The sequence below is a fragment of the Geotrypetes seraphini genome, chromosome 3, assembly GCF_902459505.1.
Source record: "Geotrypetes seraphini chromosome 3, aGeoSer1.1, whole genome shotgun sequence".
Classification (NCBI taxonomy): Eukaryota; Metazoa; Chordata; class Amphibia; order Gymnophiona; family Dermophiidae; genus Geotrypetes; species Geotrypetes seraphini.
The window spans coordinates 210,692,214-210,708,856 of record NC_047086.1 but is presented as its reverse complement, the minus strand read 5'-3'; the positions used below and the strand labels follow the sequence as shown (position 1 = coordinate 210,708,856).

Sequence of the window (16,643 nt, the reverse complement as noted above, 5' to 3'; positions counted from 1 at the left end):
GCTGGTCTAAAAGATTTGTAAGAGCACTGACAAAATCTCCAGGGTTGTCTACCTTTTTTGATTGATGGATATAGCTCCTTTCTCTTTATACAGGCTCTTTGGAAATGGTTTATTACAAGTTTCCAAGTTTATTAAAACTTTCTATCCTGCTCATTATGGTAAAACCTTCTCGATGGCTTACAATACTAAAATGAATTTTAAAGGGAGTGCTGTTATAATTAGACTAGACAGTGAAGGTAAATACATTCATTTAAAAGATGGGGAAGGATAAAGCATAAGGTTATGTGTATTTGTCTTTCAGATTTCCTCAATCTACTGTTTAGCATTTTTAGATATCATTGGTAAGCGTTTTCAAAAAGAAAAGTTTTAAGCTCTGTTTTAAATTGTCCCAAATTAATTAGTAGTCTTAATTTTTATTGGAAGAGAATTCCAGAGTAGGACCTCAAATAAGAAATGAAGAATTACGTATATGCTAACGTGAAGAATAGATCTGGCTAAGTCAGATCAACTGAAAGCTCTGTAATAATAACTGACAATCTTGTTGAGCTTAGATGTTATCAAATGCCAAACATCTAGAATTAGTGGGTTGGTGGATGTTCACATTTATCCTCTGTTGAGAGTTACAGCATTTGATAGCCAGAACACGTGCACTTAAATTTATGTGTTGTCATCAGTGTTTTTGTATAAAAGTTGTTCTTGAACTAAAATAGCCTCTTCTTGTGCTCTTCTTGGGGATCAGCCCATGGAGATCAGTGGAGCCATTGAAGAAGAGTTCACTGTAGCCCGCCTTTACATCAGTAAGATCAAATCAGAGGTGAAATCAGTGGTGAAGCGATGCCGGCAACTGGAGAACCTTCAGGTGGAGTGTCATCGAAAGATGGAGGTGACAGGCCGCGAGCTGTCTTCTTGCCAACTGCTCATCTCACAGGTAATAACAGTTGGATTCCTCAAGTTTGTACAATGAAAAAAGGGTAGGAGAGCAAAACTGGCTTTTGGAAACTGAGCTGTTTTTTTTTTTCCAATATATTTTTTTGGAAAACAAAAATTAAAAAACAGGAACAGTACATCACAGAGAAAAGTGTATTCAGATTACAAGTTGCACATACGTCAGAACAATGATATCACCCAACTCAGACAAGCACAAGAAGTTCATGTCTCCTTCCTTTATGATCAAAGAACCATCAAAGTACCCCTCCCACTGATTCACCCAACTCCATATCCCAACCCACTTCCTTCCCCACTTCTATATCCACAGTACCACAAGGAGGGCACTTGTTTTTCAAACACCCTGTTGCAGGCCACGTGTGTTAGAGAGTTCCAAAAAGGTTCCCACAATTGCTGGATGGAGTTTTCTACCCTTAACAAGTCTTAAGAGCATAACTTCCAGCTTTACAATTTTCAACAGTGATATTACGAGTGAGTTCCATTGCAATTCATTCACTCATTCATTTATTTTTCTATACCGTTTCTCAGGGGAGCTCAGAACAGTTTACATGACTTAATTCAGTAGTGTCAGCTAATTACTAAAGATATAATTTTTTGCTGTCAGGGTTGCACATTAAAAAACCCCCACATTCTCTTAGGTGTTGGACAAATCACATCAAATCTATCAAATAGGGACTATGATGTCCTATATCATTGCACTTCCCCATAGTCAAGAGACCTGAACACATCTCCTGCCAAAAGGCTGAGGTTACAGGACAGCGCTAAAACATATGACTAAAATAGCATTGGGTTGTTGACACCACAAAGATCAGAGTCTTTAAGAGTGGCTTTAAATGCTCTATGGGGAGTTATGTACATTCAGGTTACAAATTTGTAGTGCATTTCCCAGAAAAGGATATTTTCAGTGACCCAGGATGCTCCCTTTATACAAGATTTAATGTGGTCAAATTGTAGCTCAGAGCCCCATAGCTGCATGAGAGAATCATAGTCGAGCCTAGATTATTACAACCTGCTTCTCATTTGTCTTCCGCTAAACCATCTCTCTCCCCTTCAGTCTTTTCAGAACTCTGTTGCACGTGTCATATTCCGCCAATGTCACTATACCCATATTACCCCTCTCCTCAAGTCACTTCATTAGCTCCCTATCCATTTCCACAAACAGTTCAAACTCCTCTTACTGACCTACAAGTGCATTTACTTCGCAGCTCCTCAATATCTCTCCTCTCTCCCCAATCTCCCCCTCCTACAGGCACACTGCTCATCAGATAATTTTTTAAAAAATATCTGTCCCATAAAAAATAAAAAAAAGTCCCCCACCAGCAATGAAGGCCCTCCCCCATGACCCCCAACAAATGTGACACGAGAGAAAATTGGCAGGAGGTATGCCCACTCCCTCCAGCCACACAGAACACCCCTACGCCATGGCTACTCCCCCCGCACCAGGCACCCCCGAGCCACTGTCGTACCCCCCTGAACCCAAACAAATGGCAGGAGAGATGCCCCCCCATAACTTTTTAAAAAGTTGGAAGCAGGAAGCCCACTCTGAGGCTCCTGTTTCACACCTGCCAATCCTAAATGACGGGCCTTCCCCTCCCCAGTGCATCATGTGATGCACGGGGAGGGGCCTTAGGCATCTGAGTCAATCAAGCCTTAGGATACTGAGGGAGGAGCCTAAAGTCAATCTAGCGTTAGGCACCTCCCTCTGTATACTGAGGGAGGAGCCTAACACACATACAACATCTGTACCATTTTAAAAAAAGAAGCCCTAACAACAGTGATAGAAAGAAAAGGTTTATTTTGCTTTATGAAACAAATTAATACAAGCTTTCCTAATAACAGCATGTGCCTGATCATCTGAAAAAAAGTACTGGGTCAAGCAGAGCTCCCAGACTATATACCTAATACTGGAGTAGAAATATCACTACATTAACATTTGGGCCAAAGCAGGGAAGAGATTGCCTCTTACCCCCTACTCAAAAGATAACCATCTTATCTGAGGAAAATGTCAACCAATTTTCTGACATTTATAGACCAAATTCTTTTACACATATTTCAATTTTAGAGTGGAGTGAATATTCAAAAGGAATATAAATCTGGATGTCAGCAGCATAAATACAATATGTAAAGCCCAGTTTCTTAATAATATCCCCATATACATCTGCAAAACAAAATGAATGATGTAAAGCCTGGGAGATAAAATGGCATCCATCTGGGCTTGGGGTCACCAACCAGTTAAAAAAGAGGAAAACCACACTAAAACTTTTTCCTGTAACACCAAATCTAAATAATCAGTTTAGCAGTAGAGTGGAGGTATATGCTTCTTTTGGAAGTACAGTGGAACCTTGGTTTACGAGCATAATTCGTTCCAGAAGTATGCTCGTAAACCAAATTGCTCGTATATCAAAGCGAGTTTCCCCATAGGAATGAATGGAAACTCGCTTTGATTCGTTCCACCAAACCCCCCCCACCCGAGGCTATCGCCGCTGCTCCAATCCCCCCCCCTTGAGGCCATGGCCGCTGCTCCATACCCCCTCCCGCGATCCAGCATCTCCCCTCCCCCCGCGATCTTACATGCTCCGAGCACTAAAACGATATCCCTTACCCCAATTGGCACCGGCACCAGCACCAACGCACAGGACATGCTGGTGCCAGTGCCCGAAGATCCTCCCTCTTCTGTGCTGGGCTGGGCGGTGCATCGGCGATCCTTTCTCTTGCTTGTGCTGGGCTGGATTGGGCCTTGAGCATTTGCGCATGCTCAAGGCCTTCTGGTCTCGCTCTCTCCGAGCGGGGGAGGGGGGATGCCAGATCGCTGGGGGGGATGCTGGATTGCGGGGGGTGGCACTCGTAAATCGAGTCAAACTCGCTTTCCGAGGCACCGATTTTACGAATGTTTTGCTCGTCTTGCAAAACACTCGCAAACCGGTGCACTCGTAAACCGAGGTTTGACTGTACTGAGCTTCCAGTTGAAATCATAGTAGGACACTGGGTCCAGACATCTAGCACCTATATTGGTACTGAAGACTTCTGGTTATAATGGTGGATAGTTTACATTTCCTTGTACCATTCTGCTGGTCAGCTGATTCTTTCTTTTGCAGCATGAGGCTAAGATTCGGTCCCTGACAGAGTATATGCATTCTGTGGAACTGAAGAAGCGGCAACTGGAGGAATCTTATGACAGCCTGAGTGAGGAACTAGCCAAATTACAGGCTCAAGGTGCTGTGGCGCTGAGACAACATACATTTGTTTGCAGATATTGCTTTCAACCAGTAATTCTTAATCCAGATCGGGCGGGAGAGGGGGCTGGAGTTAGCTGTGATGGCAACTCCAGTAGTGGGGCAGTGTAGAGCCGATGCCCCGACTCTTCTCTCTCTGGCTCCCCCAACTCTCCTGCTCTCTGCCTGCCCTATCTGGCTCCCCCGACTCTCCTGCTCTCTGCTAACCTTCCCCGCAGTGCGAGCCTGCAAAATATCTGCCCGATTTAAAAAAAATTTTAAAAGCCAGCAGAAGCCCTGACAGCAGTGACAGGAGGATGCTCTAGCGATCCGTGCAGTCGATTAAGGGCGTGCCTCCGATCGCCACCGTTTGCATGCAGATGGTTAGTGAATCGGTCGTCCTGCCTCCAATCGCACACGGATTGCACACGGATCAGAGGGTTAGGGAATTTAGCCCTATGTACCTAAAGGTGGTTTCTGTGCATTATGTGACCACAAGACTGGCTACATTTACAGTAGCGGTTTCAGTCTTGTGAAACGCATTACCAGGCTATTTGCACCTATGTAGAGACACAGTTTGGTTTTGCAAATTATCTGGGGTAGAACAAAGTCCTTGGGAATAGCATCTGTAATAGTAGAAAACAGCTATAAAGTTTCACTGGTATTGGACCCCTATGAAGCTTTGTATCATACTTGGAAAGGGTAGTGATCTCTGTTGGAGAGGATGTGGGTTTAAGAGGACATATGTGGTGGGGGGTATAGATTTGCACAATGGTTTTGGGAAAGGGACTCTGGATTTATTTCTCAGGTTTTACATAAATCAATCTCCCCTGTAGTGGAGGTCACTTTTTTTTAAAAGTTCCTGTATTGGGTCTGGATGAAGGGAAGAAATTATGGATTCAGTTGGCTATTGTGGCTGCAAGGCTGACTCTAGCTGCAACCAATAACCTCGGATTAGAGACTGGTGGTGGAGAAATTGAGCGGCTGGTATGAGATGTACCATTTTACTTTTCTTAAGTATAATAAAGTGTGTCTGAGAGGAGATGGAAGAATTTTCAACAGTAGTAGACTACAACTACATGAGAAGATTTTGGGGGGGCGGTAAACAGTATTGGTTACTTTTAGAGTTGAGGGCAGAATTTTATGGTTTTGTGGATATAAGGGGTGGGAACATTGAAGGAACCACGTGTGCCTATCAGTTGGGGTGATTCGTATTTCAAGCTGTGCTTAGTTTGTTATTTTTTCTTGCTTTTATTTGTTTTAAAAAATAATAATAGAAATAAAAACATAGTAAAAAATGAATGACCACTTTTGGTTGAAAATCAGGGGTCATATGCAAATGGGGGCATAACATAAAGCAAAGAGGGAGGCCAGTGATTATCATTATTCTTACAGCTACTGTTGACTTTTGTCTCTTGACCTTTTCAGAAACAGTGCACGAAGTGGTCATGAAGGACAATGAGAAGGACACGCAGGAGGCTGAAGAGATGAAGGTGAGGAAGGAGGGGGAGTGCAATGGGAATAGGACATAAGTTAAAGGATAGGATAAAAATGGATAGAGGTGGAAGAGACAGGGGCAGAAGGATGATGAGACATGAAAGAAGCTGATAAGGTGAAGATATGAAGAGATGGGAGAGGAAATTGGAGGCTGTGTTCAGGAAATGCAGGATGATGAAGAGGTGAAGCTGAGGTGGTGGGGCAAGGAGGAGTGCATTAAGAGGTTGATGAAGTGAAAATAAAGATGGAAAGGCAGCTGGGGAAGGGGAGACAGTAAAGCATATAAGAGGCTGATGAGGGGAAAGAGAGAATAAACCAGGAGGACAGCTGGACTTCCTGGAAGTTGCTGAGATGAAAAGGTGGACTGGGAGGGAAAAGAAAAACACAGTAGAAGGGCAGGATGCATTTCACCAATATCTATTCTCCATAGAAGGCGCTGGAGCTGCAGATGGAGAATCACCGGGAGGCGCATCACAAGCAGCTGGCCCGTCTGCGGGATGAGATCAATGAGAAGCAGAAGATCATTGATGAGCTGAAGGAGTAAGCACTCATCCTGATCTCTCAGCTTACCATGGAGGCACTGAGCACCTTTGTGCTTAAGATTGTATGATTACTCTGTGATTTCCTCTAAAAATCAGTGAGCTTACAAAGATACTTGGGTGAAAAAGCTGGTTTAATTTCACTTTGTCTAAATAAGGGTGATAAGTGCTGGCAGTTAGATCAGTGTTGGAGAAAGGGTCTTCTCCACAGGTTGTAATAGTTTTTGGATCTGGATTTTGGTTTTATTTATTTTATGTCTTTATAATATTTAATATAACGATCTTCTAATATGATACACCTTACTGGACCACAATAAGAATTATCCAGAGATGATGATGTACTAGAAGTACTGAGACCACACATGTCCCTTCTGCAGATGGGTTACATATTTGGATAATTCTTAAGTAAGGACAGCAACACTTCCATTTGCAATGGAACCATTTGTGAGGAAGGAGAGTAGGTGTGTATAGAGGAACCTGATAAGAGCTAGATGGGACATAATAGTCAAATAGCTATGCTTGATGGCCCCCTGAAGGCAGGTGGATGGGAAAAAGGAAAGAGAATGGTCAGGCCTGATGGTTCCTCCATGGGAGAGAGGAAAAACTTCCCTTGTCAATTCTTCTGTTTTGCTTTCAACAGCCTGAACCAGAAACTGCATCTGGAGCTGGAGAAGCTCCGTGCAGACTATGAAAAGCTGAAGAGTGAAGAACAGGAGAAGAGTGCCAAACTACAGGAGCTGACGTGAGTCTTGCATCATATAGTGCAGAAAGAATCCAGCCTTATAAAATCCTGCTGGGACACACAGCCTTTTCTCGCATTCTGCTATAGTGCCATAAAGAACACATAAGAACGTAAGAATTGCCATACTGGGACAGACCGAAGGTCCATCAAGCCCAGTATCCTGTTTACAACAGTGGCCAGCCCAGGTCCCAATTACCTAACTAGATCCCAATTACCGTGTTTCATTGAAAATAAGACACTGTCTTATATGAATTTTGGACCCAAAAAAGGCACTAGGTCTTATTTTCTGGGAGGTCTTATTTTTTTAATGTACAATGATCATCTCTCCCTTCCTCTCCTCCACCCCAATTCTTCCTATTTCCTTTCTCTCCCCCACATGTGCAGCATCTTTCCTCCCCTCCATCCCATCCCCTTGTGCAGTATCTTTCTATCCCTCCCTTTCCTCTGTACAGCAGAACCCTTGCAGCTTCTATCCCTCCCTCCTATCCTCCCCACCCCCCTGTACATCAGAACCCTTGCAGCTTCTATCCCTCCCTCCTTCCCATCCTTGTGCAGCATCTTTTTATTCCTCCCATCCCCCCGCTGCTAGATGAGAGGGGGGGGGTGGAGTGTTGCAGGATGAGGGTTGGGGAGCTGGGAAAAAAGGGAGCAGCACTTTGAAGAGTGTGGGAGATGGGAGGGCAGGAAGACGGCATTGCCAGATGAGGGGTGGTGGAATCAAGGAGGAGCAGCTGGGAGCAGTGTTGCCAGATGAGGGGTGGAGGTGCTGGAAGGAAAAGGAGCAGGGAGGCGGGGTGGGTAGCAATGTTGCCAGATGAGGGGTGGGGGAGGTGAGAGGAAGGGGAGCAGCACATTGAAGAGTGTGGGAGCCGAGGGGGAGCAGCGTTATCGGATGAAGAGAAGGAGGGAGTGCTGCTATTGGGGGGGGGGGGGGCGATGGGAGCTAAAGGATCCAGCCAGCGCCACCTGGCCCAGCTCTCTCACCTGTGGCACCAACGAGATGTTGTTGAGCAGGTGGTTCAGCTCCTGGAACTGGGTCCGACAGCCACGCCAGAGATGGAGCAGCCAAGCGAAGCGCATCAGACACTGGATCAGTGCTGTGCTGCCGTTCGCCACCTCTTCAAACAGCTGCCGACCGGCGGGATTCAGGTCCAGCAGCTCCAATGCCTCCAGAAGTTCGGTCTAATCGTCGCTTGCGCATAGCGCTGGGAGCAATGGAAGCAGCGCAACCAGCAGCAGCACTGCCATCGGGGGGAGAGGAGGGAAGAAGCATTGTTGCTGCCACCGGCGACTAGGACTTATTTTCGGAAGTAGGTCTTATTTTGGGGGAAATACGGTAGTAAAACAGAAGTGTCACGAATGCCCAGCACACAAGCCTGCATAGTTCGAGTGGCCATTAGAAAACTGGAACTTAATACTAGTCAATTGAAGGCCGGATTCAGTAGGTGTTGACTTGCTGTAGAAATCCATTTATATTGATTATTGGTTTGAAAACAAAACTGTGCAAACTAGTGTTTTTAAATATCTTTAATGTTATGTGTAATCTGTGTTCTAGTAATGATAAAAACATTGGTAGTGGGAATTATTAGGTAATTGCCCTTGCAGTATTGCTAGTTGCCATAGCTTTCATTTCATGGCATGTATTGGTGCATATATATCATTGTCTCATGATAGCATCTCTTGCCATGGATAAACATGGTGAAATCAAGGGGGGAGGCAGCTTAGGTTCTGGAATACCAAAATTCAGTCAGGTTTTCAGGCTATCTCCAATGAATATGAATGAGTCATCAGTATACAGGAGGCAATGCATGCAAATTCGTCTCATGTATGTGCGGAGATTATAAAAATCTGACTAGCTTGCAGCACTTCAGCCTGGAATTCTTCTCTCTTGGATTAAATAATGACACGTAGGCAAAGTGTTGGCCTAATATTATATATTTTTATATAAGAGGAATTCAGTTGATCCTGTATGAAAGCTGCACTAGCTTTGGCAAACAAGGCAACTTTTGGCCATAGTGAGATGTAACTAGCCAGGTCAACTATGCTAAAGGCCTAATTTGCAGAGCTTTTTCCCATAGACAGAGTCAGAGAATATCCTTTATGAATCAGGCCCTGAATATTACTTCATAAATATTATAAAATAATATCAACTCAGTACATATTTCCATTTAACAGTGCCTTTCACCAAGCTGCAGTAGAAAGTGACCCTAGTGTGCCCTTATGTGGGTCTTTCCCACATACAAAGGTCATTTTTGCCACTGCAGTAAGGGGCACCTTCTGTAGGCAGTCAGATAGCGCTTCTCCTCCTCTCCGTACCTCTCCTCTTCCAGCACCCCCAACCCCTCCCCGGCAGCTAAGGACTCCATCTGGAAGGCCTTCGCGCATGTGTGGACATTGATATGACTGTGCATTTCCAGATGCCCTTCAGCCATAGCCCCGAGTTTACTGTGCTGCGATTCCAGAGAGTTTGCGAGACACTGGATTAGAGGACTGGTAGAGAATTAGATGCAGGGCCAGAACAGAGAGAGGTAGATGAAAAGTAGAAAGGAATAGGGTGAAATTTGAATGGACAGGGGCAAAAACAAAAAAAGGAAGGAAAGAACTAAAAAGGAAAAAATCAGTATGTCAGAGATGGGTACTGTATATTGAGGAAGCAATGCAAGAGGAGACAGACCATTGAAGTATGGCAGGCCCAATCGCCATTACCTCACACTGCAGGTCAAGGTTAGATTAGAGGCAAGAACCATAGAATCTTCTTAAAAAATAGTTTTGGGCTTCTGGCTACACAATAAATGGAGATAGAATGGAAGAGCTCAGCATTGGTAAGGCTTACTTTGAAATGTTTACAGGGCTAGCAGAAAGTGAAACCATTTCTATTTTGACTGAGTTTTCTTTTTCCATACCACAGATTTCTTCATGAAAGGCATGAACAGTCTAAGCAGGATCTTAAAGGCCTGGAGGAGACAGTGGTAAGTTTACCTTAAGGGAGTCACAAGGACCCTGTTATGCAGATTAGAGAGCTGCAAGGGAATGGATGCAACAGGAATCCCCCAGAGTCCGTGGGGATCCCCTCAAGATTCACTGGGATGGGTTGTCTTTGCTCGGGGATCCTGTAGGTGTGGTTCCTTCCTCCGATGATGAGTACTATGTAGCCACACTCGCTTGCTCTTTTCAGGCTGACAGCAGCATTCCTTCGCTCCTCCACGTTACCAACAGCTAACCTGGAAACTTTCCCTCTGACACGCTTTGTATCAGAAGGAAGGCTTCCAGGTTAGCTGCCAGTAACATGGAGGAGTAAATGGATCTTTACCAGAGCCTTTAATTCAGTAGCATAATTAAATGAAATAACTACTTCTGCAGTTTATAGGGTCGGGTGAGGATGGAAGAGATTACTTGCAGGGACGGGTTTGATTTCTGTCCCCGCACAACTCTCTAATGCAGATGTAGCTTCTCTTTTGCGATCCTTATTGCAGGTTTGTGGAGTGAACCATTACTTTCCCATAAATGTTGGCTTTGATTTACTCCCAAGCTTGCCTTCTTGGGCTAGTCCATAATGGGGGCAAGGTCGATAACAGGGAATAAGCATGCTAGTTTGTTATCAGTTGGAAACACAACTGTGGGCCAGAAATCAAATGTATGGGAGTCATTTGCACCTCTTCACCATCTGAACAGCGAAAGGGGAACAGTGTCATCAAGGCCAGCAACAGATTTGAGGTTTTCTATTTATTGCTCCTTCCTCTAAGAAGTGATCATGCATGGGCTTTATCATTCTGTCTTCTTTCTAGCCTTCTCTGATCTGAATCTCCTCAATGTTACATACAATATCTCTAAATCTCATCAAGTACCTAACATTCATGGGCTCTCATCCTTTGTGCCAAGTTTCCAAGTTTATTTACTGTTTGATATACCGACCATCGACAAGTATCTGGTCAGTTTACAATGCTAAAAATTAAGTTAAAAAGTAAAAATAAAATAGGGCTATATGTGGACAGGACAGGGACAAAAACATAGACAAGATTGATACGAGAGGTGCTGGGGAAGGGGGAGATTCAAAATTACATTGAAGTTAAATAAAAATTAAAGGGAAGCAAGAGGGGAAAGGAAAAAACAGATAGGGCCTTTCTGCTTCCTACTTAATTCTCAGCTGAAATTCTCTCTTCTTTTTCTTTCCCATTCAGCTCACCTGGGACACACTATAAACAACTTTAAACATTTCTCTTGTGACTTTTCATTCAATCCCATATATTGTCTTAAGTACAAGAGAGACCTATAGTTGCACATCTCCCTTCTTGCACATCCAATGTTGTTCTTAGTTTACTGTCTTTGTAGCATGGTAAAGATACTTGGATCTCCAGGATTTGTGGGTGTTTAGGGGATGCTATTTTGCAAGCAGCTGTTTTTTCTCTCTCTCATGTAGGCCCGTGAACTCCAGACCCTCCACAACCTTAGGAAGCTTTTTGTTCAAGACGTCACGAGTCGAGTTAAAAAAGTAAGTGTGAATGTTGATGATGCCGCTCTCTTTTCTACCCAGTCCATAATATTGCAGCTGTAGGAATCTGATGAAAATTTCCTTAGTGTCCCTCCAGATCAACCTATATCAGCGGTCTCAAACTCAAACCCTTTGCAGGGCTACATTTTGGATTTGTAGGTACTTGGAGGGCCACAGAAAAAAATAGTTTGTCTTATTAAAGAAATGACAACTTTGCATGAGGTAAAACTCATTATAGTTTATAAATCTTTCCTTAATTGCTTCTGATAATTTCAGCTATACACAGCTGAAAGCAGTGCAACATTCAGAAAGATGCAGGAAAGTTCTTGCGTGAGGTTACAACAATGAGGCGGACAATGTTCCAGAACAATGGTAACATACCGAGAGCCTCAAAATAGTACCTGGTGGGCCACGTGTGGCCCCTGGGCCGTGAGTTTGAGACCACTGGTCTAGATGGATGGGTTATGTACATCTACCAGCAGGTGGATGGAGACTGAGAATAGAGAGCTGCATGGGAATGGGGACAGCGGGAATCCCGCAGAGTCCTTGGGGATCCCCTCCAGACTCGCGGGAATGGGTCTGCTTTGTTCGGGAATCCCTCAGGTGTGGTACTTTGCTCCAGCATCGGATCCTATGTAGCCGCACTCCCTTGCTCTTTTCAGGCTGCCGGCAGTGTTACTTTACTCCTCTATGCGGCTGACTTGGAAATCTTCCCTCTGACAGGTTTTGCATCAGAGGGAGAGCTTCTCTTTGATGCAGTCAGAGGGAAGCCTTCCTAGAAGCTTCCGGATCAGTCGCCGGAAGCATGGAGGAGCGAATGAACGCTACCGGCAGCCTCAAGAGAAAGGCTGGTAAGATGCTTCAAGGGCTGGGAGTGGGTGGGAAAGGAGGGAAAGAGATGCTGCATGTACAGGGGGGGTTGGGAAGGGAGGGAAGAGATGCTGTATGGGCTAGGGCAGAGTCGGCAACCTGAGGCTCTTCTCCTATGGCCCTCCCAGACCTACTGAAGTATCTGGTGGTCCAGTGGTAGGAACACGGCTGCCTTCTAAAATGGCTGCCATGACCTTTCATGGTACTGCAGAAAATGCCACAAGCACCGCGAAAGGTCACACCAACCATTTTAGAAGGCAGCCGTGAAGAGGCAGGAGCAAAAGGTCCATGCTCCTCCCACTAAGACCCCTGCTGGACAACCAGTTGCCTCGATAGGCCGAGGGGAGGGGGGCTACCCTAATATGACAGAAAGGAGAATTGTTGGACATGGTGATAGAGAGGAGGGAGGGAGAATATTGAGTGTTGTGATGGAGAGAGAAGGGTGGGACATATAGAAAGGGATTCAAGAGAGAGCAATGTTGGACATGGTGGAGGGAAAGAAGGGAGAAACACGGCATGACCCTGGAGAGGGGTGTTGAAGGAGAAATGCTGGGCATGGGGCTGGTGGGGAAAGGCAAAAGATGCTGCCCAAGAGCCAGGAAATGAGAGAGGGAGCAATGTTAAACGTGGCTGGATTCCTCTCTCTCTTTTCTCACTCCCTTTGCAGCAAGGGAGGGAATGAGAGGGAGAGAGAGAGAGACATGTTGCACATGGTGGTGGAAGAGAGAGGAAGAAATGCTGTGCAAGAGTGGGGAGGGGAAAATGATCCAGGATAGAAGGGAGTGAGGATGCTGCAATTTCAAAAAAAACTTTGAGCAGCTGGCAGCATTAGCAACAGGATCCTGCTTCCAGTGACCTGCTCTGGAAGCTTTCACTCTGTAACATAGAAACATAGAAACATAGGGGCTTGGCTTGGACACGCAACTGAATGGTCGGGTAGTCCGTTAGCTCCGTGGTAACAGGCTATTTTTACTAAAAATAAGCTATCAAAAATTGCAAATTGGCAAGATATAACATTTAATTACATCGGAAATGGCTTCAGGAAAGCAAAATAAGAGCGATACGAGTGCCGGAGGATCGGGGATGAGCAGTAACAAGCGGTCAAAGCCGGAACCAGCAACTCCTTCTAAAGTTCCGTTGCCGGCAGAAGAAAATCAAGATATTATAACTGAATTGAGACAGATCAAAGAGATTGTTATGGAAATCTCAAAAAAGTTACAAAAAGTAAGTGATGATGTGGAAATCCTCACTAAAAGAGCAGATTTATCTGATAACAAATTAAATCTGTTGGAAGAAAAAACGGAACAAATGCAAACTGAAATGAAAAAGAACAAAATGATATGGAAGGAAATGGAAGTTGTTAAAAAAGATCTTGAAGATTGCTTGAATCGCGAAAAAAGATGTAATTTAAGGATCATTGGAATGCCTGAAGGTGTAGAAAAAAATGATCCTATCTCTTTCTTGGAAAATTTTCTACCTAAAGTCTTGCCAATTAAGTCAAAAATCCCTCTTGAAATAGAAAGAGCGCACAGGATACCGACCCAAAAAGTTTTATCTCAAAAAGGTCCAAGAACATTAATATTTAAATTGCTACGATACCAACACGTTGTGGAAATTTGTCAACTTGCCAAAGAAAACCGGAGCCTCAAATGTCAGGATACAAGAATACACATTGTACCTGACTTTGCTAAAGAAACTGCATTTAAAAGGAAACAGTTCTTGGCTTTGCGTCCCAAATTAAGAGCATTAGGGGCAAGATATGGACTGTTATATCCGGCAGTAATGAAGATTACATTGGCAAATAAAACCCAGAATTTCACTGACCCTTCAAAACTGCAAGAATACTTAGAAGATTTAGAACAGCCAATGACTTCCTAAATATTATTTATAATTTACTGGACATATATACCTGTGACATAGAAAATTATATTTATTATTTAAAAATTAATCCAAATTTACTAATGGATATTTTCACAACAGGATCTATTTATGGTTTGTTTGTGTTTTTTTTTTTTTTTTTTTAACTGTAACTCTAACGATCCATGAATGGCACGAGAACAGAAGCTGATGGAACAAACTATATTACTGTTAGAGATGGAGGAAACGGTATGATGGATTTGTTTACAACTGTCACAATTCTTGAATGGACATAACATCTTTTGAATGAAAACGAGAGATCTAAATGCTCAACCAATAAAAACACACCGAGATGAACTTGATTGGCTATCTCTGACGTGCAGTACACAGGAAGAAAGTAATGAAGAACAGCGACAGGTTTTATAGAACAGAAAGACAGAGAACGAAGTAATTCATCGTACAGACTTTACACAGAGAGAACATGATTTCTATGAATAAGAAGATCTCTGATGAAAACACACCAAGATGAACTGGATTGGATATCTCTGATGTAATGAAGAACAGCGACGTGTTTTACAGAACGGAAAGACATAGAACGAAGTAATTCATCGTACGAATTTCGGGACTAAAGTTTAATAACATCTACTATACAGAAAAGAACATAATTTCTATAAATAAGAAGATCTTTGATAATATAACACATGAAGCTTCTTTTCAATTAATATCTGCGCGAAGGAATGGTCTGTATACAGTAAAGCTCACAATTAATTACATGACTCCTTTGAAGTTGATGGAACAAACTATAATACTCTCAAAGATGAAAGAAACGTCATGATAGATTTATTTACAAATGTCACAATTCTTAAAAGGATATAAGATCTTTAAAAAAAAAAAAAAAAAGAAAAAAGCGAGAGATCTCAATGCTCAACCAATAAAAACACACTGAGATGAACTTGATTGGCTATTTCTGACGTGCAGTACACAGGAAGAAATGAAGAACAGCGACATGTTTTATAGAACGGAAAGACAGAGAATGAAGTAATTCATCATACAGACTTTGGGACTAAGGTTTAATAACATTTACTACACAGAGAAAACATGATTTCTATGAATGAAAAGATCTCTAAAGATATAGTGACACGAAGCTTTCTTTTCAGTTAATGTCTGCGTGAAGGAGTGGTCTGTATACAGTAGAGCTCACAGTTAATTACATAATTCCTTTTGGTCAGTAAATGGTTATATGGATAAGTAAGGGGTAAGAGAAACTATAAAATGGTGGGATGATAAAAGATAAGCTTAATTTTTTGAAGATAAAAGTTCATTATAGGTTAAGCAACTTCTTCCTTCAAAAGTTCCTACTAATAAAACAAAAGACTAAAATCTTTTATGTAATGTACTGAAGAAGTTCTATATCTAATTGATACTATATGGTTATCAGGTAAATCTTTATTGGTTTAAAAGAAGAAATAAATGGGAAAAGGAAGAATAAAGAAAAGGGAAAGAAAGATGAAAAGAAAGAAAAAGAAGAAAAAAAAAAAATAAAAAAAATAATATTATAATTCTCATTCCATATAACTCTACAACACAATAATATTATAGAGTAAACAAAATCACATACAAACTTTCTTTATATTTATTCTATTTTTAGGATTATACAATATATAATCATTCACTAAGAATATATATCGGATGTCATTTATTATATTTAATAATTAATTGATATAAAATTGTTTCTAAATTTATGAAAGTCAGCTTTAATAAAAAACGAGAATAGATCTTTGAGGTTTTTTGACTTGATTAGATTTAGATATTTTATAATTTGATAAATTTAGATAAAATCTTTCCACAACTTATGAACAATTATATAAATTGGGATTTAAGATATTAAGTTAATTGAAATTGTCAATTTGGAGATATCCTTTTATTTATCATATACATTTTTCCCATAATCTATATTATAACAAAGAAACAAGGGTGGATATTTAATTTCTTGATAGAATATATATAAAATTTTAGTTACATCATATATAAAATTAAAGATAGCTATTTAAATTTGAGATATTAGCTTGTGAGGAGTTATTTATACCTGATCTTACTTGCGTTTCCAAGTTTTCGTATTTAATTGGGGATGGATGGGAGGGAAAGGGGGGGGGATGGATAATGAAGGGTGGGGCATAAAAAGGGGGGATCATCTAAATATTATTGTTTGGGAAATTAAATTATTATTCAATATTCACAATTTAACTTTTGATAGAACAAGTGATGAGATTACCTAATGGAAATTAAGATACTATCTTTAAATGTTAATGGTCTTAATCATCCGATAAAAAGGAAAAAAGCTATGTTATTTTTAAAACAGCAAAATGCGGATATTTACTGCATACAAGAGACTCACCTGTCTAATATAGAATCTCAAAAGCTAGAAGGAGGATGGATTAAACATTGTTTTTTCTCATCGGCTGTTGGGAAAAAGGCTGGTGTTGCTATATTGG

General features: G+C 42.0%; 1 protein-coding gene across 2 annotated transcripts in view; it reads left to right on the top strand.

The window, feature by feature from the left end:
- Positions 1 to 16,643, top strand: part of KIF5A (kinesin family member 5A) — a 228,937-nt gene that overhangs the window by 165,732 nt on the left and 46,562 nt on the right. For both annotated transcript variants that reach the window (XM_033938995.1, XM_033938996.1), the window contains exons 16-22: positions 740 to 928; positions 4,041 to 4,158; positions 5,586 to 5,650; positions 6,085 to 6,194; positions 6,834 to 6,935; positions 9,844 to 9,904; positions 11,353 to 11,424. In XM_033938995.1, the coding sequence (XP_033794886.1) occupies positions 740 to 928; positions 4,041 to 4,158; positions 5,586 to 5,650; positions 6,085 to 6,194; positions 6,834 to 6,935; positions 9,844 to 9,904; positions 11,353 to 11,424 (717 nt within the window). The remainder of the gene's footprint in view (positions 1 to 739; positions 929 to 4,040; positions 4,159 to 5,585; positions 5,651 to 6,084; positions 6,195 to 6,833; positions 6,936 to 9,843; positions 9,905 to 11,352; positions 11,425 to 16,643) is intronic.